The 26,727-nt window shown below is 38.0% G+C and overlaps 1 protein-coding gene across 2 annotated transcripts in view; it reads right to left on the reverse strand.

Moving 5' to 3' along the window:
• Positions 1-18,558: 18,558 nt before the first annotated feature.
• Positions 18,559-26,727, reverse strand: part of PPP3CA (protein phosphatase 3 catalytic subunit alpha) — a 292,969-nt gene continuing 284,800 nt past the window's right edge. Inside the window, exons 13-14 of one of the 2 annotated variants that reach the window (XM_082653806.1) lie at positions 24,333-24,362; positions 18,559-21,156 (exon numbers count right to left, since the gene is read on the reverse strand). In XM_082653806.1, the coding sequence (XP_082509932.1) occupies positions 20,960-21,156; positions 24,333-24,362 (227 nt within the window). In that variant the 3' untranslated portion in view covers positions 18,559-20,959. The remainder of the gene's footprint in view (positions 21,157-24,332; positions 24,363-26,727) is intronic. The other variant, XM_082653807.1, reaches the window with a different exon arrangement.

Here is a 26,727-nt window from a genome sequence, read left to right on the forward strand (position 1 = left end):
CCTGTCTTTGGTAAGGAGGTCAGGATGGCCTTCCCTTTATCTTTTACCCAAGTGTGGATCAAAGTGAAGCCAAGTGATCTCCAGGGACAGGACTGATCAGCAGCTTCCTCGTTTTCTTTCTCCTCTTCATTCATATACCTGGCCCGATTCAGGTAGGATGTGAAAATGCTAACTATTAGACTGGTAGAAATGATCCACATCAACTCCAAGGGAAAAGCAGTACAGCGATGGACAATGTGCTCTTAGGCAGAGGAGAATGAACTTGTACTCTGGAGGTCCAGGAACGTCACATGCTACGTGGTATGCTACAAGCTGGAAAGGTTTTCAACGTTCTAGATTTGATCATTAAAAATGCCACATGAGAATTGGTTCAGCCACTATGGAGAACAGTATGGAGGTTCCTTAAAAAACTACAAATAGAACTACCATATGACCCAGCAATCCCACTACTGGGCATATACCCTGAGAAAACCGAAATTCAAAAAGAGTCATGTACCAAAATGTTCATTGCAGCTCTATTTACAATAGCCCGGAGATGGAAACAACCTAAGTGCCCATCATCGGATGAATGGATAAAGAAGATGTGGCACATATATACAATGGAATATTACTCAGCCATAAAAAGAAACGAAATTGAGCTATTTGTAATGAGGTGGATAGACCTAGAGTCTGTCATACACAGTGAAGTAAGTCAGAAAGAAAAAGACAAATACCGTATGCTAACACATATATATGGAATTTAAGAAAAAAAAAATGTCATGAAGAACCTAGGAGTAAGGCAGGAATAAAGACGCAGACCTCCTAGAGAACAGACTTGAGGTTATGGGGAGGGGGAAGGGTGAGCTGTGACAGGGCGAGAGAGAGTCATGGACATATACACACTAACAAACGTAGTAAGGTAGATAGCTAGTGGGAAGCAGCCGCATGGCACAGGGATATTGGCTTGGTGCTTTGTGATCGCCTGGAGGGGTGGGATAGGGAGGGTGGGAGGGAGGGAGACGCAAGAGGGAAGAGATATGGGAACATATGTATATGTATAACTGATTCACTTTGTTATAAAGCAGAAACTAACACACCATTGTAAAGCAATTATACCCCAATAAAGATGTTAAAAAAAAAATGGCACATGATTATATTTCTTTCTACTCCAATATATGTCTGCTTACCTACAAAAATATTTTCTATTACTTACCATGGAATGAAGTTGACTTACCATGGAATCAAATGACTTCTTAGAATTAAGTTTTAAGACAATATACCATGTTTTTCCTATGGAATCATGTGTCCTCTGGCATATCAGCTTGAGAATCTCAGATGTAGATGAAAGAGTGTCGTACCTAGAGAATGAGGCCTGGATTCTAATCCTGCCTCTGTCAGTAATATTTTCTTTAATCTTGATTATTTTGTTTAACATCCCTGTTTCCCCCTTTAAATGAAGGAAAATATTTTCGATGTATTGCAATTATAAAATTCTATAAAGCTTATATTTTTGTGTTATAATTTTATACATATTATCTTTAGAACAAGTTAGGTCATATTAAAGAATTCCTGAAAACATTTGATGCTCCTAGAAAAGAGAATGGAGTAGCCATGAAAAATAAACATAAGAAATATTTCTTAGAGCAGTAGCAAGAGTTTATTGAAGTCAGGGAGATTGAATTGAGACTCAGAAATCAACACCAGTGATTGGTGAACTTGAACTTCAAGATTTCTACCGTTTTCTGCCTTTTGCATTTAAAAGTGCTCAATAATCAAGATAAAACATTTAGTAAAATTATGTATGCATTGTCTTTCACATAGCAAAACCACTTCAAAAAAATCTATTCCGAAGCTATGCTAGCAAAAACACAGGCATGACATATATATAATAGCAAAAGACTAGAACCAATCTAAAAGTTATTACTAAGGCACTGGTTGAATAAACAATGGTTTGTCCACATGATAGGGTATTATAAAGCTGTAAACAAGGCATGATGTATAATGCAATGGATTTATCTCTATAATATATGAAGTAAAAAAAAAAGGAGAAATATGAGCATAATATAGTTCACCTAAGAAAGGAATGAATATGAATATATATATTCATATTTGTGAAATGGAAAGATAAACCGAAAACGCGGGAGAGGCCACAGCAGTGAGGGGCCCGAATACCGAAAAAAAAAAAAAAAATGTGTATTCTGCTCTTGTGGGGTGGAATGTTCCATAAATGTCACTTAGGTCAAGTTGGTTGATAGCGCTAGTCAAATTTTCTATACCCTTGCTGATTTTCTGCCTTAGTTCTATCAGTATTGAGAGAGATATTGAAATCTTTGACTATCATTGTTAATTTGTCTTGTTCTCATCGCAGCTCTGTTTTTGCTTCATCTGTTTTTAAGGTTTATGAGTGGGTGTATAAACATTTAAGATTGTTATGAGCTGTTGAAGAATTTATTTTTTTTGTTATTGTGAAAGAATCTTCTCATCCCGGGAAATATTTTCTGCTCTGAAATATACTCTGTCTGATATGAATATAGCCACTTCAGCTTTCATTTGATCAGTGTTAACATGGTATGTCTTTTTCTAGTCTTTTTACTTTTAATTCATTTGTGACTTTATATTTGAAAGTGCTCCTTATATACAACTTACAACTGTGTCTTGCTTTTAAAAGTCTGTCTATGACTTTTAATTGGAGGATTTAGACAATTTACATTCACTGTGATTAAATTATTAGGCTTGAATCTATCATCTTACTGTGTTTTCTATTTTTCCCTCTGCTTTTTGTTCTTTTGCTTTTTTTGCCTCATTTTGGACTAATTGAATTATTTATGATTTTATTTTATCTTATTTGTTGGCTTTTTAGCTACAATTTTTTGTTTTGTTATTTTAGTGGTTGCTCTATGGTTTATGATATGCTCCTTTACCTTATGTCAATCTGCCTTCAAGTGACATTAAAACATCCCATGTATAGCATAAGGATCTTATCACATACTTTCATCTTTCCTTCTGAGCTTTGTGTTATTTTTATCTTATGTTTTACATATATGTTAGGCCTTTCACTACATTATTATTATTTTTTTATTTTAACAGTCTACGATCCTATAGACATTTAAATAATTAGAAAAAAAACTTGTATATTTGCTTATGTAGTTACCATTGTGAGACAATTCTTAATGAGTTTCCCATATTTCTGAACATCTTGTGAGCAAAGGCACTGGAAGCTTTTTCTAGACTATCTTTCCAAGGATGTTTATATAATGAACAGCCTTCAATGAGACTAAAATAATGCCTCCTGCTGGTACAGAGGGCATGGGTTTTGCTATCTTTTATACTAAAGATAATGCTTTCCTCCTGGGCAAAGTTTGGACAGATTTGCTTGCAGTCTATAAAAAAAAATTATTTTACTAAATTCAGGGTTTCTCGCTTACAAGGAACCATGTGCATCACACATCTAGGCCAACCTGCTTTACCACACGGGCCTTGGATGGCATGGAGACCTGGCACAAACATGAAGCTCGTGCTGCTTGCTGTGTTATGAGTAATAAAGTTCTTTGTCTCTGACCCAGGAGTCTTGTATCTTCTGCCAGCAGCCATGAAACTGTGGAAGGCTAACTTATTAACTTGCAAATAGAGTGAAAGCTCAGACCATTCACAGTTGTTGATAATTACTATTTCTGGGATGCTTCATTCCTTTCTGTAGATACAGACTTTCATCTGGTATCATTTTCCTTCTGCCTGAAGGACTTCCTTTAAGATTTCTTGTAGTGTGGGACTGCATGTGATGGATTCTTTCATTCTCTGTATGTCTGGGAAATTATTTTTTTCTGCCTTCCTTTCTGAAGGTTGTATTTGCCGAGTATAGGATTCTAGGGATGCAGTTTTCCTTTTTTAAATTTCAGTATCTTAAAACCATTCTTCCACTATCTTCTTGCCTGTATTGATTCCTATGAGACATTTTTTATTATATTTTTTCTAGGCGTGATGTGTCTGGCAGCTTTAAAGATTTTCTCTTGATAATTGGTTGTGAGCAACTTGATTACGATCATCTTGATGTTCTTTTGTTTACAGTTTCTGTGCTTTGGATTAAGCTTCTTGCACATATAGGTTTATAATTTCCATCAAATTTGGCATTTTTTTGAACCATTATTCTTCACTTATTTTTACTTTCCTCCATTCCTCTTTCCCTTTCGTTTGTGGACTCTAACTATAGATATATTGAGCCTCTGCAGTTATCCCACAGTTCGTAGATTTTCTTTCCACTTTCTTTTTCAAATTATTTTGTTTTGGCTAGTTTCTATTATTATGACTCCAATGTAACTAATCTTTTCTTTTGCGATAATGAATCTGCCATTAATCCCATTCAATATACTTTTTCATCTCACACATTGTAGTTTCCACTTGCAGAGCTTTGAGTTGTTTTTGCTTTTGTTTTTTTTTTACATCTTCTATGTCTTAATTTTGAACATCTGGAATCAGGACCAGGCCTAGGGTGAGACATGAGACATATGTGGGGCACAGATTTTAGGAAGGCACTCACCCTCAGGGATGTGCAAGTGCTAAACTCACTCTATTGGGAATACAGTTATAATACTTCTTTTAGTGTCCCTGTCTGCTGATTCTCCTGTCTGTGTTAGCTCTGTGTCTGTTTCAATTGATTGATTGATTTCCTCTTTGTAGGTCATAAAAAAAATTCTGTAAGGTTGTATAGCAAAACCTGTTTCTCTCTTTTGGGCAGTCATATTTCTTCATTTAATCTCATTTATTTACACTGTCTACCCTATTTCATCAGGCACATATTTCTTATGTAGTTATATATCATGCAAGGTTTGTTAATATTTAATTTTGAAAAAAAATCTTAAACTTACAGGGAAGTTGTAAAAATAATACAGTAGACTCCCAAACAGCCTTCACCTTAATTTCCAGTTCTTCACATTTTTCCACAGAAAGTAAGTTGTAAATATTATTGTGACATTATTTTAATCATACTGGCACTTGTAAAGAATAATATATCAAATGTCTGTGAACTTAGTCCCAAAAGCATGGACTACTGCCCTCATCTACATCACTTATTACAAATTATTGCCGCTGGCCAAAAAGCATCCGGGGTAAGGTTGTGGAATGACCAAAGTAAACTCATCACTATTATTCAGGGAAAGACAACATTATACTGTGCTGGTGATAAGTTAGAACACACTATTCAAATATAAATGAGAGCATAACTCTTGAAGATAAAAATAGTCCCTGCTTGTTTCTTTGGCAAAATCTATGCGATCAATCTGTTTGCTTCCATCTGTAGCTTCATGCCTGTGTGTTTCCTTTATCATAGCATCAATTCCTCTTCAAACAACATAAGGCCTTGGGAACATGGGGTTAAGGCAGGGAGAAAAGAACGCCATAGCACCAAAATATTTAAACTGGATGTCGCCAGGGTATTTCCCAAGTTGGAGATGTCTAATGGAGAGAAATGGCGTGGGTGTTGGATCTCATCCCCGCTCCAATTTTATAAGATCAGTTGAGCAGATTTACATTCTTCTGATTTTTTTTTTTTTTTCTTGGAGACTTGACTCCTGAAGCCGTTTTGAAGCATCAGGAAAGGCAGTCTTAGGATGCCATTTGTAATTGAAGCCTGGGGCCTCTGTCACATCCCCTCAATCCTGCTCTTCTGTTTCAGTGCAGCAGCAGTGGACCGTTCTCTTTGCTCATAGACTCACCTTAGTGTCAGTCCCCAAGCAAGCAGATGTCTTTCTGTATGCTGCCCTGTGTCCTTCTTAGACATGGCAGGAACTCCTGTGGCCCACGTGAAAACATGGAGCAAGAATCTGGGAGAGTTCACGTCCCCAGGGAGCAGCTCTCAAACAAGGGGAGTAGGTGGATAAATACTTCCACATCTCAGTTTTCAAGGAGGGCAGCTCTTGGAGGCATTGGGCACATCAAGAGAGCATGGCCCACATTACTGATCTTTCAGTCTCACCCCCTCTGTCCCCTCACTCCTGCTTCCTGGGATAAACTGCCAGCGTCCTAAGCTTTGTCTCTGGCTCTGCTTTTGGGAAACCTAAAATAAAACAGCATTCACTCCTTGGGTATATTTAACGCCTGATTTACTGAAGGCAACTGGATTTAACTCTGCTTGTTCTATCGAATGCCCACAAAAGCAAGGGCAATGGCTATTTCATCCACCATTTTATCCCCAGAGCCCAGCATAATTGGTTGAGCAAAGAAATCCTTGGCTAAAAAAATAAATTAGTTAAAATGAGGCAAAAGAAAATTCATTCCTTATTCATAATTTAAAAAAAAAATCACATGGACCCGTCTTAGAATTGCATAAATACCACTCAAGAATCCAGCTTCTGCCAATAGCTGCTGAATACGAGCATAAAATAGATAAATTTTCTGAGCTGAGGAGATTGTTCTTTAAACTGGACAAAATAGTATTTTTAAGGGTAGGTGACTCTATTTATAAAGACATCTTAATAAACCCTCAATTGCTTCCTTACTTTCCCTAGTGCTTGAATATTTAGCACATAGAGTTAGTATGTTTACGTAGATATCTCATGTATATTTATGAATATATCTATAGAGATGTAGTTTGTTCTGTCTCCTTTTCACTCCCTAAGAATATAAAACAGTATGTTTCCACTTTGGTCAAGAAAAGATAATTTTGCTAAACCAATTATTTGGCCGGTTCATTAGGCAATTTTCAAACCTAATTACTATGAGCTAGTTAATGCCTAGACTACTTCTTCATCTTCCATGTCTAACCTAGTTTTTCCCTAAACTCTGAGGAAGGAATTATTTCCTCCATCATTTCTTATTCCCTTTCATTTGAAATGTCTTTTGTACCCTTAACTATTGCTTCAGGTTTGGTCTGAGAGTCAGAAATCCTACAGATTCTTCTCCTTTCTCAAGTATCAGCAGGCTAGAGATCCAGGTCTGCTTATTTTTCACTGAACTCCAAAGGTAAAACTGCTGTGTAACTTTCTCTGTAAAATGATTGGGACTTTCGTAACTGGACCAAATCTCAACAAGTCATTTTAGTCCAGCTTCTTTCTCCAACCCTATCAGGGGATCGTGTGCCTCTGTGTGTGTGCATGTGTGCATGTGTTTGTGTGTGTGTGCGTGTGTGGGTTGGAGGATGTGAGGTTAGGGGAGCCCTGGCCTCCAAGTTAAGGACATCTTTTAGAGCACACTACGCTGTGTCTCTCACCCTGCTGCTGCTGCCTTTCGATGGCTCACATGATCTGACAGTTGCCTTCCGCGTTGTACGTTTCGTTCACAATAGAAACTCCTGGCGATCTGGATTTTTAGCTGCTCACAGACTACAGGTTACAATTCTGATCTTCAGGTAAACTCCCTGTGTCTTGAGTTTATTATCTATTTTTATGCCTTCTTTTTGATCAGATTCCATAGTTCATATTCATCCCATATTTCTTACCAGCCTGTGGTTCATCTCATCCAGTACTTCTCTCTCATATTATTCTTTAGGTGGGTCCCATAACTCATGCCAGCCTATATCCAAACTCAGATTTCTAAAAAATAAATTATAAATTGTTTTCACTATGTCCCATATCTCCCATATGGTAGTAGTGGTTACTTGCTAGTCATTCATTCTTTCATTCATTCAACCAGTATGGATTGAATGCCTCACTTGAGGAACAGCTGGGTATTCTTTAAATAGCTTGGAAGTTGACGTGCACATAGAACTGTGGCAGCCACCTCAATTTTGTGTGACATCAGCTTGATAGAAGTAAAATTTGATTTGGTAGCACAAGGGGTCGATTTGAAAACTCTTAGAGAGTGGCTAAATTTTAAAAATCACTTTTTAAAATACACGATGAAAATTGGAAAAAGGCACTTTGGGGGAATGACATTGAGAAACCACGAGAAGGCCAGAGGAAGACCTATGGTGTAGGATAGAGGTCGGGGTGAGGTAACCCTAACCCTAACACTAACCCTATCCTATGGTGTAGGATAGAGTACAGTGCAGTGGGATAGGGATGGCTGGAACTTTGTCTGAATAGGACGGAACTGTGACGCCATGGATAAATGTTGAAGAAGTCACGATAAGTGCTCCAAAGTGTGTTTGGAAACTGCAATGACTTGTTCCTCCAAGGGTCAGATCAAACAACATTTATCTAAGAGAAGGGACTGTGGCTTCTGCCTGTAGATTTTGCTAGAAATTTGCTAAGAATTCACCACTCTTTCGATTTCCATTTCCAAGGACGTATTCTACTTCACTGCTCAAATGTGCTTGCTCCAGTCTCTCCGTCAGAGCACTGAGATTAGAAGGCAAAGTCTTAGACCCGGAGTCCCATCTTCTGAGGTACCAAGCTTTTCTCATCATTAGAATGGGGTCTGCTCATACTTGGACCTGTGAACAATTCTGCCTTCTAAGTTACTTATGTTCGTAATTGTACTCAAAATTGTGGTAGCCAAAAGTGTGCTCTGTTTAATAACAAAAGTGTGGTTAAGAACATATAAATATTAAGGACAAAAAAACAGGAATGACAAAAGAACACAATATAGTGTCAACTTAATGCTGTAAACAGGTGACATATAGAAAGTCTGAGTCCGGAGTGTGAATGATCTGTAAGAACTGGATGGGGCAGAGCTGTGGGAAGGATGAACTGAGAGCAGCTCAAGGAAGCTGACCTCAACAGAGAACCTAAAAGACCATAAAAATGTTTGGTTTGGGGGCTTCCCTGGTGGCACAGTGGTTGAGAGTCCGCCTGCCGATGCAGGGGACACGGGTTCGTGCCCCGGTCCGGGAGGATCCCACGTGCCGCAGAGCGGCTGGGCCCCTGAGCCATGGCCGCTGAGCCTGCGCGTCCGGAGCCTGTTCTCCGCAACGGGAGAGGCCACAACAGTGAGAGGCCCGCGTACCGCAAAAAAAAAAAAAAAAAGTTTGATTTGGGGAGAAGCCTCTAGGAGCAAGAACAATCAACTTGGTGTTTTCAGGTGACTCCCTAAATGCAGTAGAATAATTTTTTTTTTTCTATTCCTTCTTTTGAGAAACAGCAAGCTTGAGGAAATTGCTTTAATCACTGTGGTTGTAAAACAAGTCATAGGTGAGAAGTTAGACTTATGTGCTAATAATAAACACAGCAACATTCCATCATTTTTTTTAGCTACTGTATCTATTGACCTAAGTGGCTTAATTTGCACACAATATCTATTCCTTGCAAAAAGTGTTGGTAATAGGAGGTCAAAACCATTAGGTATGAAATTAATTAACCACCTTCTAAGCAAGTTTCCCCAAAGCATCAGTTTTGCCTTAAGATAGGGCAAAAAAGAATATTGAGAAAGAAATTAAAACTGAGGGGAAAAAAAAGTGTTTCAGCACAGATGGCCTGGTTTGTGATGGGAAAAGAGGTCAGGTGTAATATAGTATTCCATTTCATTTCTAAAATGAAAAATGCCTACATATTGGCAAGAAGGTCTGGTCTCCTGATTCAGCCAAGGAGGTCAAGTCGAAACTTTATCTTTTAAAGAAATAGATCATGTAATTTGTTGCTTGAGAGTAATTGAAAGTTGGCACAATTGGAGAACCATTTCCCCTGAAGACTCACTCCTCTTAAATTGAGCAAATGTCAGAACCAGACATTTAAAAGCTAATGTTTATCTTCTAATTCTCAAAGACTTTATTGTGTGTTTCCTGTGGATTTGTGTACATGAACTTTCCTAGGCTTGTGTAAACCGTTCATACCAGGCTGCCTCTGACCACTGATCCCTTAAATAGAAGCAACATTTCAGAAACTATTAGTGGACTTGAAATAGAAGGAATGGTTAGAACAGTGATTTGTAACTCTTTCAGACCCAATGCCCTCTTTTTATAACACGCATTTTCTATTGATTAGTGTTTGATTTTCATCAATTTTTTAAAAAGAGAAACATAAAATATAACACAAATAAGGACCTTAATTGATTTAAGCCTCACTTTTTCCTTGTATAAGGAAATTATACCTATTTACAGGTGGCTAAATGTATCCCTCACAGTTCTTTTTTTTTCTAAGAATATTTGCATCGATACAATTTTGAGCTTTCTAGAAAAATATCGCTAATTATGACATTAACAGTGGTTTGGGGAAGATAAAAGAATTTTTTGTTATTGTTGCCTTTTGATTTTTCTTTTAAAATATCCAGTTAAAACATGTGTAGGGCTTTAAACATGCAAGCACTGCTAAAAGGCTTTCAACATAAGCAGCACTGCCACACTGTGTATCTTCCAGCCCTCAATACCCTCTCCTTAGAGATAATTCTCTTCAACTCTTAGCTGTTTATTCTGGTATATACCTCACTAGTTTTAAACAATGTGTTTGTACCACTGTTTCTTTTTTAAGCTTTACTGAGGTATAATAATAAAATTATAATATATTTAAAGTTATATACACATACATTGAATACACATATGATGAATTGATATACACATACATTGTGAAAGGATTCCCCCATCTAGTTAATTAGCACATCCATCCCCTCACACGGTTACCTTTGTGTGTGCATGTGAGAACATCTAAGTTCTATACTCATAGCGAATTTCAATTGTACAACACAGTGTTATCAACTATAGTCACCATATTACACATTAGATTTTCAGAAATTATGCATCTTAAAACCTTATTTGTAAAAAAGAAAAATTGTAACTCTGTGATAATGGATATTAATTAAACTTATTGTGGTAAGCATTTTGCGATATATGCACATATCAAATTATTTTGCTGTACACCTAAAACTAATACAGTGTTACCTGGCAATTATATCTCAATAAAAAGATGAATAAGGTTTTGTTAATTTTTAAATATCTTAATTTCCATACAGTAAAATTAGCTTCTGTTTTGATGTACAGTTTTGAGTTGTAATACATGTATAGATTCACATAAGCACCATCACAATCAGGTCAAACGGCAGTTCCGATACACAAAAAAATTCCTTTATCCTGACCAGACCTTAGCCCTCACCCTGACCCCTGAGAACCATTGATCTATCTGTAACCTGTCGCAACAGTTTTGCCTTTTCCAGAATGTTATATAAATGGGATCATACGGCATGGAATCTACTGAGACTGGCTTCTGTTGAGGGTCAGTTCTCCCTTGCTTTTCTACAGGTCTTGTGACAGCTTTTGTTGTAGACTATCTTTCTGAGGTTCTTTGTTATGGTAATTTCAAGACTGTTTGGTAAGATAGAGGCAGAGGGAAGATTTATTCCCTAACCATGATTTTAAGGATTAGGTCTCCCTATAAGCAAAAGCTGGGCAGGATTGCTTGGAGCCCCCTTTTATAAGATTGGGGTTTTCTAAGGTGGCATTCCTCAGCTGTGACAAACATCAGCTGGGTGTTTTTTTTTTTAAGCCTGCATTTGCCTTGCATTTTGCCCATGGGTTAGGGGCTAGGGGAACTGATTCCAGCATGAAGTTCATGCTGGCTGCTGTGCTGTGAGAAATAAAGTCCTTTGTCTCTGACCCAGGAGTTTCCTGTTTTCTGTCCCCATCTATGAAACTGTGGCAGGATAAATGGTTAGCTTGGAAGCCAAGTAAGACCTCAGACCCTTCACAATTCTTGATGCTTCCTCCATTTAGCAAAATGCATTTTAATTCATTATGTTGTGTGTATCAGTAGTGTATTCGTTTCCTAGGGCTGCAGTAACGAAGTACCGCAAACTGTGTGGCTTAAAACAATAGAAATCTATGGTCTTCCAGTTCTCCAGGCTGGAAGTCTGAAATCAAGGTTCCAGCAGGGCTAGGTTCCCTCTGAAACTTGTAGGGGAATCATTCCCTGTTTCTCCCTTGTTTCTGGTAGCTTGCTGACAATCTTTAATGTTCCTTGGCTTGCATCTTTGTTACTGCAATCTCTGCCTTGGTCGTCACGTAGCGTTCATTCTCTTTGTGTTTCTCTGTCTTTACATGGCTGTCCCCTTATATGGGCACCAATCATATTGGATTAGAGGTCCATCCTGCTTCAGTTTTACCTCATCTAATTAATTACATCTGCAACAATTCTATTTCCAAATAGGGCCACATTCTTAGATATTGAGGGTGGAACTTCAATATATCTTTTTGGGGGGCACAATTCAACCCATAACAAATAGTTTCCTTTTATTGTTAAGTAGTAGTCCATTGAATTGGATGTATCACAGTTTGTTTATCCATTATCTGTTGAAGGACATTTATGTTGTTTCTGTTTGGGGTAGTTATGCATGAACATAAATTTGTGTACAGATTTTTGTGTGAACATAAATGTTAATTTCTCTAAGGTAAACACCTAGGAATGGGATTGTCGGGTCATATGGTAACTTTATCTGAAACTGTTTAACTTTATGAAAAACTGTTTTCCAGAGTGGCTGTATCATTCTGGCTTTTACCAGAAATGTATGAGCGTTCCAATTGCTCTGCATCCTCACAAGCACTTGATATCGTCATTTAAAAAACTTTGCTCTGTGTGTCTGTTTTGCCATTTGCATAGATGGTGCTTTCTCATTGCAATTTTATATTTCCCTGGTGACTAACAGTAGTGAGCATTTTTTCATGTGTTTATTTGCCACCAGTATACCTTGTCTGGTGTGTTAGTTCAAATCTTTTGCTCAGTTTTTAATTGGTTTGTTTGTTCGTTGCTTTACTTGGAGAAATTTGTTTATATTCTATATATGTCACTCGATAGAGATGTGATTTTGAACACATTTTCTCCCAGACCATTTTCTTAAAGATGCCATTTACAAAGCAAAAACATTTTAAGTATGATGAAGTTCAGTTTATCAATTTTTTTCTTATTTAACTTATGCTTTTGATGTCATACATGTGAAATCTTTGCCTAACCCAAGGTCACAGAAATATTCTCCTATGCTTTCATCTAAAGATTTTATACCTTGTGCTTTAAAATTCGAGCCTATGATCCATTTTGAGTTAAATTTTGTGTAAGGTGTGAGGTTGAATTCACTGGGTTTTTTTTGTTGTTGTGTTTGTTTGTTTGTTTTTGGTCAACAAATCTCCAGTCTTTCCAGTATCACTTGCTGAAAAAGTTATCCTTTCTCCATTGAACTGTCTTTGCACATTCCTCAATTGACCATTTGTGTGTGTCTATTTCTGGACTATTCTGTTCAAAAGCTTGTAAGTTTGTAATCTTGGATGCAAACTATTATATATAGAATGGGTAAACAACAAGGTCCTACTGTATAGCACAGGAAACTATATGCCATATCCTGTGATAAACCATAATGGAAAAGAATATGAAAAAGAATGTATATATATGTATAACTGAATCACTTTGCCGTACAGCAGAAATTAACACAACATTGTAAATCATCTATACTTCAGTAAAATAAATTAAAAAATAAATACAACCATTGAAAAAAGTAACTTGAGACAAAAAGTATATTATTTTAACACAAATATTTATTGCTAACTCTTCAAAATTCAGTTAGTAACCCTTCCCTTCCCATTTCCACCAGTCTTAAACTATTGTGTCGAACTTTGTCCAATCCTTATCAGACTTCTCCATGGAAAGATCCACCTTAGCCCAAAAAACCCTCCTACATATTCTGCTTTTGTTTTGCTTTTTCTAGATTTACTGTGACCCTGCCAAAGTAGTGTTTACATGACCACAGTAAGAAATACATTAAGAAGTAATTGAAGCTTTGCTTTATTTATATTTTATTTTAGTGGTGTAAGGAAGTGACCCCAGGAGCTGTGATAGTCTTTTGCAACCATGAAGAGAGAAACCAACAGTAGAAGTGTGTGAGAAGAAGCATAGACAGAGCCTAGGTCCTTGACGATGATGCTGAGCCCCCAAGCTAATCCTGGGACCATACAGCCTCGTCCATGTCAGTAACTGTAAATGCCCTTATGGTTCGAGCACAGTTAATCAGGTATTTGGTTTCTTGCAGCTGAAAGATCTCCTGATACAAATAACTGATTTGGGTCCCCTTTCACCTGTCATTCTCCTTTTGGGAGCCACCACTCTTACGCTTTAACCATAGTGGGTGACATATCACTGTTTTTCTGGTGGAGCGTCTCCTTTGCTCTTACTTTTTCTACCAGGCTGAGTGCCTTTCAATCCCCTCCCCAACATCTCTCCCCTGCCAACCCTGCCTCGTAGTAAGGTGTCAACCAAATGCCATTTCTTCTAGGAGGACTTTCTGACTACACAGACCTCCCCAACTCCCATCACACTCACACACACACGCACACACAGGATCTTCATCTACAGAATATTTATTGTAAGGACCCACGCGACTCAGTACGCGACTGAACATCACGCCCCAAAACACAGGTTTATTGAGTGCTTATTTTGTGCCAGGCACCGTGACAAGTACTTTATCTGCATTATGCTTTTTAATCCCCAGGAAAAGTTTATGAATTAATTACTCTTATTGCCTTCATTTTACCAAAGGAAAAATGAGGTTTAAAAATGAGAAGCTTCTCAAGGTCACACAGATAACCGGTAAGTAGCAGAGCTATAAAAATTCCAACTCAGGTCTAACTCCACACTGGCACTCATATAGAGTACAGTGCAGAGAAGTGAGCATGTGTGGCACAAAATACTGATTTATTTTCATGGCTACAGCATCTTGTGAAAGGAGAGATTGTCTTGAATTTCACAGCGTGCTCCTCTCTGCTGACCCATGTCCAGCACAAAGAGCTACACAATAAACGGGCTAGTTGATCATATAGGAGTCCTTTTCTCTGAGAGCCAGAGCTCCTGCCTGCTTGTCCCAAGTGCCATCCCAGGCTCCAGTCCTGGCCTTCCCCTTTCTATAAAAAACACCTATCTATATTAGCCTTTGGTCAGCCCTGTCAGAACTGGGATAAGTTAATTCTGTCTAAGATTTAGCAACTGACAGTGGTTTGTGGTTTCCTTCTCTACTGTGTGTCTTTTAATAGAGGACTTTTGGAGAAAGTGTTGTTGAAGCCAAAGGAATGTCTCTCTCATGGTAAAACTTCAGGTGCATTATGAGATTCTTGAAGATTAAACTGCATTGACTATACATCCAAAAAGTATTTTTTGAACAAATCATAGCAAGCTGGTGGTGATCGTGGGTGAGGTGGTTATAGTGGGAGGGGTAATGTGGAGGAAGCAATTATTTCAGTGTGAAAGCATTTCCTTCTCTTTGAGACACAGAAGGCTTTTTCATTGATTCTTCACAGAGGAGAGTACAGATTTACCACCCTAGTCTCCTTTTTCTGGTGAATTCTTATAAACTCAAAAAGGCCACCACCTCCTCTCCATAACCTGTCTGGTAGTCGTTGTTGAGGTTTACATAAATACTTAAATAGTTCCCGTATTTTCATCTAAATTCATATTCATTAAGCAATTATAAGCAAAAAAACCCCAATTCATTATGCATAATTCTGTATAGCAGCAACAGTGAGTGGTAAAATATTTGTGTTGGATTGGAAATATAGGACTGAGCCTTAAATTTGTTATAGAAATAAACTAAGACATGGTTTCTCGAACTTGTCTGATCATAAGAATTTTGGTGGACGCTTACTAAAATGTAGGTTTCATTCCAGACCTTCAGGCCGCAGGAGAGACATATGGGAAAGAGTGAGAAAACTGAACTGGGGTAAGTGTTTCTGCTGTCCTTCAATAAGGGTTTGCCACTTGGACTCTGGGGTAACCCTTATCAGGAGACCACGCTGAAAAACATTTTTGTTCTCTTTCCTTCCCTGCCCTTCTTCCAAGGAATGTTATGCCAGGTACTGTACACACTGAGAAAACAAAGATAAGCAACAATTCCTACTGAAGTACCAGACAAAGACAATAAACAATGATACAGTGTATTAAATGCTAAAATAGAGGCAGTACAGGACACTATGCACTTAGAGAGGAGGGAACGCCTGGTCCGAGTAGTTAAGGCAAATTTGACATCTGCAAAGGAGAGGTCATTCCACATGGAAGATGCAGGAATAAAGACCCAGAGGCTTAAGGAAACCTGGTGTTTTCTGAGCATTGTTAAATGCCTGGCATGGTTGAAGCTCAAGGTCAGGTTGGGGAAAGTGGGGGTGAATCGGCAAGAGTCAGACTGTGAATGGTCTCACGTGCCACTCTGAAGTTGTCGGACTCGGTCCTATAGACCAGCGGTCCCCAACCTTTTTGGCTTCAGGGACCGGAGTCGTGGAAGACAATTTTTGCATGGACTGGGGTGGGGGGGGTGGCTTTGGGATGATTCAAGCACATTACATTTATTGTGCACTTTCTTTCTATTATTATTACATGTAATATATAATGAAATAATTATACAACTTATCACAAGGCTGACAGGAGGTGGAGCTCAGGCGGTGATGCGAGCAATGGCTGTATTTACAGCCGTAAATACAGATGAAGCTTCGCTGGCTCACCAGCTGCTCACCTCCTGCCGTGCAGCCTGGTTCCTAACGGGCCATAGACCGGTACCCGTCCGTGGGCCGGCAGGTTAGGGACCCCTGCTGTAGACCATGTGGAGCTATTGGGAAGAAACCTGCGTGTCCCCAGAACTTAATGTAAAATGATTTCAAAATATACCTTGATAAGAACCCCTTAAGGCTGGAGTTTAAGTCAACTTTGTTCTGAGCGAATAGTCAGTTTCCAGCTTTGCTCACCTAGTGGAGACTCTTCTCAACGAACATCTGATATAGAACACAATGTACAAAATAGATAAAAAGCCCCATGACAATATTCCTGTAAAACACGGGGTTCTAGGGAACAGTTTGCAAATCAAAGTTCTGTGCTCCCAAGAGGCTGAATAATTAAACGGATATTCAGACTCTTCCTATTGAAGGGTAACTTCAATGTTACCTTTGAAGAGAGCTCCTTCTACTATGTCTAGTATAGCTCCTTCCATGAAGCGTCGTTCAGAACACGCCTGCGGCACTGAGTCGACTCTGCCTAGGTTTTAATCCTTTCAGTGAAGGGGAGGCATCCACACTCTCCCGCAGTTTCCTCTATGGTTAAACGGCTTCATTCGCTAGCAACTTCTCTGTTATGATAAGTAGGCATCGTTCTGATTTAAGCAAGGTCTTTTGGAATAATCAATTCAACATTAGAGCTATTATGTTGCCTTCTGTTCACCTTTTAGGTTTCTTTAATCTTTCCTAAAACAGACCCTCTCCCCTGCTGGTTCCCCATTTTCCCATGATTCAGATTTGCCAGTGTTGCCTCTTGAAAACGTGATCACCAGGAATAGGTACAGCATTTGTTTGGCTACTTCTTGCCTCCCATTACTATGTATGCATTTATAAAAAAATAAATTTATCATGAAAGGACCTTATCAGGGACTTTTCTGGTTAGTATTACCTTAAAATATATACAAAAGGAATATCCATGAAACAGCGTAAAAATGGCATTACAAAGCAGCTCAGTGTTAAGCCAGACACTGCCTTACTACTTGATGGAATGCTGACACTTAACATCGTAACGAAAATCGATAGGCTGTCAAGATTGCCATGCATTTGCGTGTGTGTGGAAAAAATAAGAGCTTAGAACAGTGAGAGGAACGTAGCAGAGGCTCAGTGTTTGTGGAGTGAATGAAGTGGAAGGCCATCTACCACGGGAAAAGGACATATCTTTAGTCTGGGGATCTCAGATTTGTCCAACTCAAGGGGCTTCCAGGTTTGAAGAAATGTAGGCAGGCAGCGTAAGCTGCAAGGTCCCTGCTTCTCAACCGAGTGTGACAAGAGGGACCCAGTGAGTGGGAGATACGAAGTTGTCAAGGGCAAGTGTGAGACAGTTAAGTCAGCTCCGTGGTCCCTTCTTGTGGTGTTGGCTTCAAGTCGAGGCCCTGGTTTCTAGGCAGAAAGATGGATGTGTCCTCGAGTTTCTTATTTCACATGGATGTGGTGGGGTGGGAAGGACAGAAATGTTTAGGGACAAGATCATTCTGGGGGATTCAGCATCGCCATGACACTCTCTGGGCCGATACCACAAGACACTTCCCCTTTGACACGCTGTCCTAGGAAATGCCACTGTCGATGACAAAAGATATTCCTCCCCTCGCCACTTTGTTCCTCATACAAGTTTAGTGTCTGAAGATTTTTCTTTCTTTTCTTCAAAAAATATTTTAAAAGAATATAAGTAGAAGATATTTTAGATAAGAAAAACTGCTGACCTAGGGTCAGTAGTCAAATCTAGCTCTTAATCCTTGAAAAGCTAGATAAAAGTCAGCACTGAGTTTGAAGCCCATGAGATGTAAGTCACCTTGGGGGTGGATGAAGAAGGGCAGAGGACAGGAGGCTGTGTGTGTGTGTGTGTGTGTGTGTGTGTGTGTGTGTGTGTGTGTGTGTGTGTGTGTGTGTGTGTGTGTGTGTGTGTGTGTGTGTGTGTGTGTGTGTGTGTGTGTGTGTGTGTGTGTGTGTGTGTGTGTGTGTGTGTGTGTGTTTAGCCAAAGAGTCACTGGAATAAGCAACTGAAGAATCCAACAGTTTCTCCAAAAGTGAAAGAGATAGATTTAATAACTGATGATCGGGCAGTGTTATTGCTTTTAGAGAAATAACTTCAGTTGTGCATTGATTTCCCTGATAGACTGAATTATAATGCAAACATATACACTATTGCTTTCCTAACTACTTAGCAGAAAGACCAAGCAATACTCACATCAACTGCTTATTTTAATGTCAAATGTTTATTTCTATGCCATAGTTGCCTCAGCACAATTTGTAAAAGAAAGGAGTCCAAAAAAAGGATTTTTTTTTTGGTCAGGACATTTTCTCTGCAGTTATAAGAAGGAAAATAAACACCTTGGTACCAGAATTACCATTTCTTTCATATCATTCTGATAAATATTGCATCTAAATATTTTCCTTGGGTGTCATATCCATGGTGGTGGGGGGGGATGTTTGAGTTCATCAAAATAAATTTGGGATCGTTTTTGTCAGAGAATATATCTAGAAAGTCTTTGTTTTGGTACACTAGATCACTACTTGCCATATTCTTATTATTTAATAGAACAGCATACTTTATTACATAAAAACAAAGTGCACTGAAAATGAACAATGTTAGAAACAAACTAAAATTTGGTGTATCTTAAATCTTCAGGTGATCAGATATTAGCTAAAGCGACGGGATACAAATTTCATATCGATACAAATGCAACTCTCTTGGGATGAAAATGCATTTACTTGCTTAGTTCTTTTCGATTGAGCAGACAGGGCATCCAGTACAACTGAAACAATGGATAACATTTTTTTTTTTTTTTTTTCAATAAAAAGGAATGCTCTGGTTTCTGAACGGGCTCCCACCTCTGAGGGAGCCAGAAGATGGCATTTGCTCCTTCAATATATTTCTCCTGTGTGATTTGAGACACAAATCTACCAAGATTCTTACAGCGGAAGTAGGCACCACACCTGAGAGCCCAAGGCCCTTCGAGCAGCCACTTCAAGTCAATCTGTGATGCATTGGGGTGGACCCAGCACCTAGAAGACAGCATGGTAATTGTGCATGTAAGTCCCCCAGCAGACTCAGGGAAAGGAGGAGATTTCTTTAAGTTCATGCACATTTTATTGAGTAGTAATATAAAATGCTTTTTTCTTTTTCATTGTTACAAGTGCATGCTTTGATTGCCAACATTTCAGAAGTCAAATTACAAAGGCAAGGCTTTAGGCTGTAGTGAATTACTTGGGCACTTATACAATTGTTAAAAAATATGAATGGACTTTTGTTGTTGTTGTTGTTTTCAGAATGAACCAGTTGTAACCCGTAACTGATATACAAAGGGAAAAAGTGAAAAAAGTACATATTTTGTGGCACATGACAGAACCTAACAAAATAACTCAACTGTTATGACATTAACAGTTACCATGCATTTAGAGTTTCACATGTAACTATGAACTTATTTAAATTTCACAAGGTTTGCTAAACATGCTAACCATCTATATGTGCACTGACAAGCTTATGTTAAAAACTTTTAAGAATACTCTCCCCTTTAGATTTTTTCAAAGCTTTTTTTTTGATTACAAAATTTCAAAGGCATGAAGCATTTTAGAGAATATAAAGTACGCCAGTATACATACATTTCCAGTATATGTCAGACCACTAAGCGCATTACAGTCCCATACAGGCCGATACAGCCATTTTTTTCCTTAAAAAACATGCATAGGCAGATTTTTTTTTTTACAGAATATAGATGCTTTATCACTGTACTTAATATGGTGTCTTGTTTACTATACTTAAAAATGCACCACTCATAAATATTTAATTCAGCAAGCCACAACCAAGACTTGATTTATCAACAAAAACCCCTAAATATAAACAGCAAAAAAAAAAAAAAAAAGAGATAGATGTAATTATTCCAGTTTTTTAAAACTTAAAGAAAAGGTATTCATTGCCAAAGTAATAAGATAAGTGTTATATGGAAACAAGGGCATTCAAGCACACTAAAGAAACCTGAGGTAAGCATAATCTGTACAAAATTAAACTGTCCTTTTTGGCATTTTAACAAATTTGCAACATTCTTTTTTTTTTTTCTTTTTCTGCTTTTTTTTTTTTTTTAAGACTGCCTAATTCATTTTATAGCCATTGTCTGACAAGAGTAGCAAAACATTATCAATAAATAGTCCTTATTTAGTTTGTACATCATTTTGTTAAAAATGTTTGATGTCATCCATTTTTAGTGCTGCAACTGTAAACGTACAATAGAGTAAGAAATTAGACAAAGTTTTCGTGTCCAGTAACATAATAAAAGACCTCTCATTAACCTATCTAGAAGTCCCCGATGCAGTAGGAAAACATGTTCATTCCCCTAACATTGCAGTATATACTAGCATTAGCTTTCTTTTTAAATTGTTTTTCCTATAAGCATTTTTAAAAGGCATACCCAAAAGAGGTGTTTAATCATAACCCTCACCAAAATATAGTTTATTATCTCTCTCCCTCTTTTCTAATTATAGTGTAAACTGAATCCAACTCCTGGCCCCAGAGCAAGTAAGCTACCATCAGAGGCAAGAACATCCAACTGCTGATATGCAGCAATCCCATCACGCCCTGCAGCTCCCAAAAAAAAAAAAAAAGTGAACAGGAAGTGGTCACTGGATATTGCTGCTATTACTGCCATTGCTGTCCGTGCCGTTAGTCTCTGAGGCGAGAGTCTTGTTGATGGAGTTAAGGTTGGTGTCAGAGGGCATGGCATCTCTGCGAGGTGGCATCCTCTCGTTAATTCGATCTAAGCCCTTGGCCTCCTCGAAGCTAGTGATCTTATGTTGTGGTGAAAATCCTTTGATAGCTAAACAGAAAATCATTAAAAAAAAGAAAAACTGGGTTAGTCAGAGGAAAACAAAGGGCACAGCTGTTGTAGCAGGTGATGTTAGAGATTTCGCAGTGAGAGAGGGAATCCTTTAGTAGAGAACAAAGTGACGGGACCTGAACACAGCACAACAGACTCCTTACCATACCTGAAGATAACCGAGATGTTTGGTAACAGCCAATGTCTCTTGCCAACCAAAATGTCCTCTTCCAAGTTAGTAAGATGTAAACGTTTCTCTTGTCTTCATGGAAGTTTAGATCCACGAAGTGGTACGTAAAGAGAAAGGCTGCTACCAGGGATAGGTCTCTAGGCCCAGCATAGACTGGCCACATCGTTGGCACAATTACTGTATCAAATGCCCTAACCTAGAAAGAATGGAAATGGCCCTAATTTTACTATTCCATTGTGCTAGTAATGGCAAATTCAGGAGAATCACTGAAGCAGCTAGACCTAAAAATCTAGTGAAGAGTTTAGAGCAGAAGCTAAAAGAAGCTATAAAAGGCATGAACTTGGGGCGTTTCCATGCCATCTCAGGATCCCAGGAAGACTTGCTTGGCAAACAACTCAACAGTGGCATGAAAAAAAATGAAATTATAAACTCCTGCTTCTCCACTCAACTTTGGAAACGTGGAGTGGGGACAAGGTAAAAGAAACTCATAAAAATCAAGATCAGATCACTAAGTAGAAAAACTCTGTCTGCCCTTCAGCAGCGAACAGGTCAAACTGATGTTCATCTGGTCCATTACTGCCTAAATCAAAGAAAAACTCTTTCTTAGTAGATCAACGTAGACGTAAGTGCTGGTTCAAGAATAACAAGGGGAAAATGCTTCTTTCAACTTTTAGCAAAAATGGATGGGAATGGTTTTGGCCTTATTCAGTGAAACCATGGAATTCACAAAGGGGGAGCATTGATACTTGGTTTTTTTCAGTAACCCTAGTGTGCTCCAGAGATAGAGAAGGCATTTGTGCAAGAAACTTAATGATTTCTTCAGTAGGTGCACCAACCAGTGAGCTGAAAATAAAGTACATAGATGGGGAACCAATGACATCAGTTTGCTTTACTCCCTGTGAAAATGCAAGCCAGACACTGACGGGCCAATCACCAATGCTGAATTGGGTCGCATCTCCATGGCTGATGAAGGACAATTTCATTGTACCTTTATCCTTCCTACCCTATTTGAGAAAAAAAGGAAAGCAGTTTCAAGCTGAAACTTTGCTAGCCACTCCCACACAAATGTACAGTGCCTTTCATTAGTATGGACGAGATTCTTAAAAGATAGACACACTTGCTTCCAAACTCATTAAACGATGAGAAACAGTTTGTTCCCCCTCTGCATTTTAAAGGTTAGCGTCATGGTGATTAGTCAACTATGAGAGGAAGAAGATGGGGAAATGGGAAAAGACCAAGGCCCAAAGCAAAGCGTCTTAATTCTTCTCTCATTCAGTCATAAATCGCAAAATAATAGAGCTGTCTGATGAGCACCCACCCTGAAAATGAACTCAATGATTTTGAGGGACAAAAGTAGTACTCTATTGTTTTGCTAAACTGCTGTGAATATCATTCCATCATAGTTAATACATATAAAAAGTTGGTCATCATAATTGATGAAGCGATTTTACGAATTGAAATGGTAAAAGTGGAATCTCTCTTTTAGGTTGTTTAAGGTTTTAAAATAAAGCCAATAGGGTGAGAGCATAGAAATTCAAAATCTAGCGAGAGCAATGGCTATGTCCGGAATGGGGCTCCATTTCTAATCATTTCTGTCTACCCTGGTCTGGAAGAATGTGTGCTCTGCTGTAGTTGCTGGTCAGACGATGGGTATTAGCAATTTACATTGGTAGTATACTTAACACAACACAAGAGTCACAGAAACCACAGAAAACAGCCAAACTATCAACAAGAATGCACACTGCAGATTAGAATTTGCCAAGAGGAATAGAGAATTCCCACATAAATAGCAGTTTATTCACTGCTATTTAGGAAGCAGTTGTATTTTCTCTTACAGTGCTATCATTTCCCCTACCGTATCCAAATCACGTACAAATTAAAGAAACTAAAGTGGCACATTTTACATCATATCAAAGCACCAGAAAACACAATTTTGGGAACAATAAAACATTATCTTGCAAGAACAAAATACAACTGAAAAATTTTGTTTTAAAGGGGAACTTCAAATTATTATTCTTTTTAAAATTTCCAGAGGGCGTGGTATGTATCAGATTAAAAACTATTTGGATAGGTAGTCCTCTCCTAACTCTACATTTCAAAAGCACTTGATTCAAAAGGAATTGCGAGAGGGTCCACTCTATTGTCCTCGAGCAGTGCTGGGACACAGTCAGTGGTGAATATGTCTCGTTTCTCCTGAAGCACCCGGCACAGTGCCTGGTGCCAAGAAGGCACTCGGTGGCTATTAACCAGTTGAGTGATGACTCAATATTCCCTATGCTCGTTACCGGCCACTTCTACAGCCACTAGATATTTTTGAACTCTTTAGAATATTTTGCTGATGCTAACCGTCCTACAAATACCAGTACGTTAAAATTTCTAAGACTAGCAGAACTGTTTACCTCGTACACAGCTGTCTCTTGTTGGAATATTTTTTGGAGACAAAAATTAATGTTGAACTACAACAAAGCACTATTCCAATGAATTTTTTTTCTAGAAATTTCTGAAGACTAGACTTAATAAAGCTATTTTTATTCTCTCCTTTTCAGTGCCGACTGAAAGTGATTTGAGGGAGGGACATGGTTCAGCTCAAAGAATATTGTTCTATCCATTGTTTGTCAAAACGGCTGCCATAAACCCCACCCCACATCATTCAAGATCTCTAATCCTTTTGTTTTCCGTGATTATACTAGGATCATTGTATACAAAGTCAAACATAGCTTTAAGGGAAAAAATAACAAACAAACAAACCGGAAAAGGACATTTTCCCCTTTAAAGCAAGAACATGTTGGTTAATACTGAGCCACAACTGTTAGCCCAACACCCACACACTCTGTACAAGCTACAGCAAAAAAAAAGAAAAAAAAAAGAAAAGAAAAGAAAAGAAAGAAAAAGAAAAGAAAAAGAAAGAAAGAAAGAAAGAAATGAATACACCCAGCAGAGCCCTTGTCTGTTGCAGGTACAACAGAAAGGGGACTGGCCAATTTACCTTCATCAGCCTCAATAGCCTCAACAGTAGCTGAAGAGAAGAAAGGGGGTGCAAAATGAATGAGAAAAATGAGCAGAGGATTTTTAACTCTAAGAACACATCAGTGACGATCAAGGGCGCTAAGAGGATTAATGTTCCTGTAAGTGCTGGTTTCTGGCACAGACAAAATAGAAATACTTCAAAGAAACGAAAAAACACCACGAAAATGATGGGGGTTTTTTCTTGTTTTTTTTTTAATGAGCTGGCTACACGTATCTGAGTGACATGATTTGGATTTTGTTCACTAAATACAGGAGAAAATGATTAATCCTTTAAGAAAACACTCAGGAAAGGTTTCTTGGACTTAGACTGAATCTACAAGGGACTAGGTCAATCGAAAATGTGAATCTGACTCACATGAAGTATGATAAACCCACTGCTACGATTGGTAATTTATAGTTTTAAAATGCCCCCAAAATGGCAGAGCTTGAAGTGTTGTCATAATGTCAGTGGAATAATTCACACTATTTAATATTAAATGGCACGATTTCCTAGTGGAATAGAAAAGCAGGGGGGATGCAAATTTAGAGTTGCGTCTGAGTTGGTAACACATGTGACCCTTTAAACACAAACATCGAGCGTGTTTCGAGGGGGAGGGAGAAAGGGAAGAGAAAGAGGTTGGGGATGGGATAGCCTGGACTTCTTTTGCCAGGTAACCCAGTTTAAAATCAGTTTTCCTCATTGGAATAGCATTTTTGGAAACAAAATTCTTGAAATGTTATAATCACGTGATAATATGCCAGTAGCAGCAATAATTCTATCAGCATTTTAAAGAAAGGACCGTCTAAATACGGAAACCTCAGCATATTTCAGAGGCAAAATTTTTAAAAGCCCATTGCTTTATCAGCAATTTTTATAATAAGCTTAGGGTCTATATTCTCGCTTTAAAGGTGTATGAATCTTTCTATGTTATCAAGGTTAGGAGATATTTCCCTAATGAAGTGCTAAAATGCAAAACTTCTCTGTAATTCTAAAATGTTTAATATTAAAATCCTACCCCTTGACTTTAATTTGCATATTTCTTATAATTTAACGTTTTAAAACTAGAGCAACTGCCAGATGTACACTATAATTTACTTACAGTGCATTTTAAATTCCTTATGATAAAAATGGAGAATGGTTACCACCATGGAGAAAAGCCAAATAGCAAAACTTAAGTAGTTTCCCCTTTTAGACAGATTAAAGGGCATCAGACAATGAATTCTGAAACTGTATTAACGTACATGATTTAAAATATACACTGACTTTTCAAATTCTCAGGACTCATAAGATGTCGGCTGTGTGTATGTGTTTGTGTGTGTGTGAGTTCAACACCAAATGACAAACAGATGGATTTAAAATAAAACGACAGAACAGGAAACTGAATAACCCAGGTTAAAATACAGGTGAAAATCTGGAAACAAAACAAAGAATTCTAAGAACTTAAGTTTAAAAGTAAAGCAAAATATCTGGAACCGCACCAGGACCAACATATTAGAAATATGTACTGTCCATTATTAAGTGTATTCTTCTAAAGCAACTGTGGCCCATAGTTTCTGATAATACACCTGCTGTACCTTAAAACTGTGCTTAACAGAAACTATGCAGATTTTAGTCAATTAGGTAGTTGTGCATTTTGTGCATACAAACGATCCATTTATGCTAATGTTCTTAGAGAGCATGTTTACTTTGGTGGGAAAATTGTGGGTTTTTTCCTGAAGTTACTAAGATAAATTTTAGCTACAAATTAAATGAGGAACTTACTTCAATACTGTGGTATCTTCCTACCTTCATTTAGAAATTTTTTTTTCTTTTTGTGGCAACTCGAAGACATTGATGTTGGAATAAATTCATATGAAAATAAAGAAAATTTTAGTGATGCTGCTAGGAGGTGATCATTTAGCAGTACAATATCCATGAAGCTGGGCATCACTTTCTATGTAAAAGAGGTGTATCTAAATAACATTACCATAAGAATACCAGAATCTTCTAGACTGAGGGACAGGGATAGAAAAGAAAACACAAACAAAGATTCAGGGAAAGGTACAGGGAAATAAGCAGGAGGCTGAGATCTGCTTTGAAAATGTTGAGTGTATTGTTGTTTTCATTTTTTTCTGTTAGAGTCTAATCTAAAAGCAAAATTTCCATAAAGTATGCTAAAATTGGACTCTAGTTAATGATAATATTAGTTAAAATAGATAACAAAAGTAAAGAGTGCACTGACTGGGCTGACTAATATGGTAGCCACTAGCCACATGTGGCTATTCAAATCAAATTAATGAAAATTTGATAAAATAAAAAACTCAGTTTCTCAGTTGTAAGAGCTATATTTCAAGTGCTCAATGGCTATATATTGCCAGTGGCTTCTGTATAGATA

Source organism: Grampus griseus (assembly GCF_964374135.1).
Source record: "Grampus griseus genome assembly, chromosome: 4".
NCBI lineage: Eukaryota > Metazoa > Chordata > Mammalia > Artiodactyla > Delphinidae > Grampus > Grampus griseus.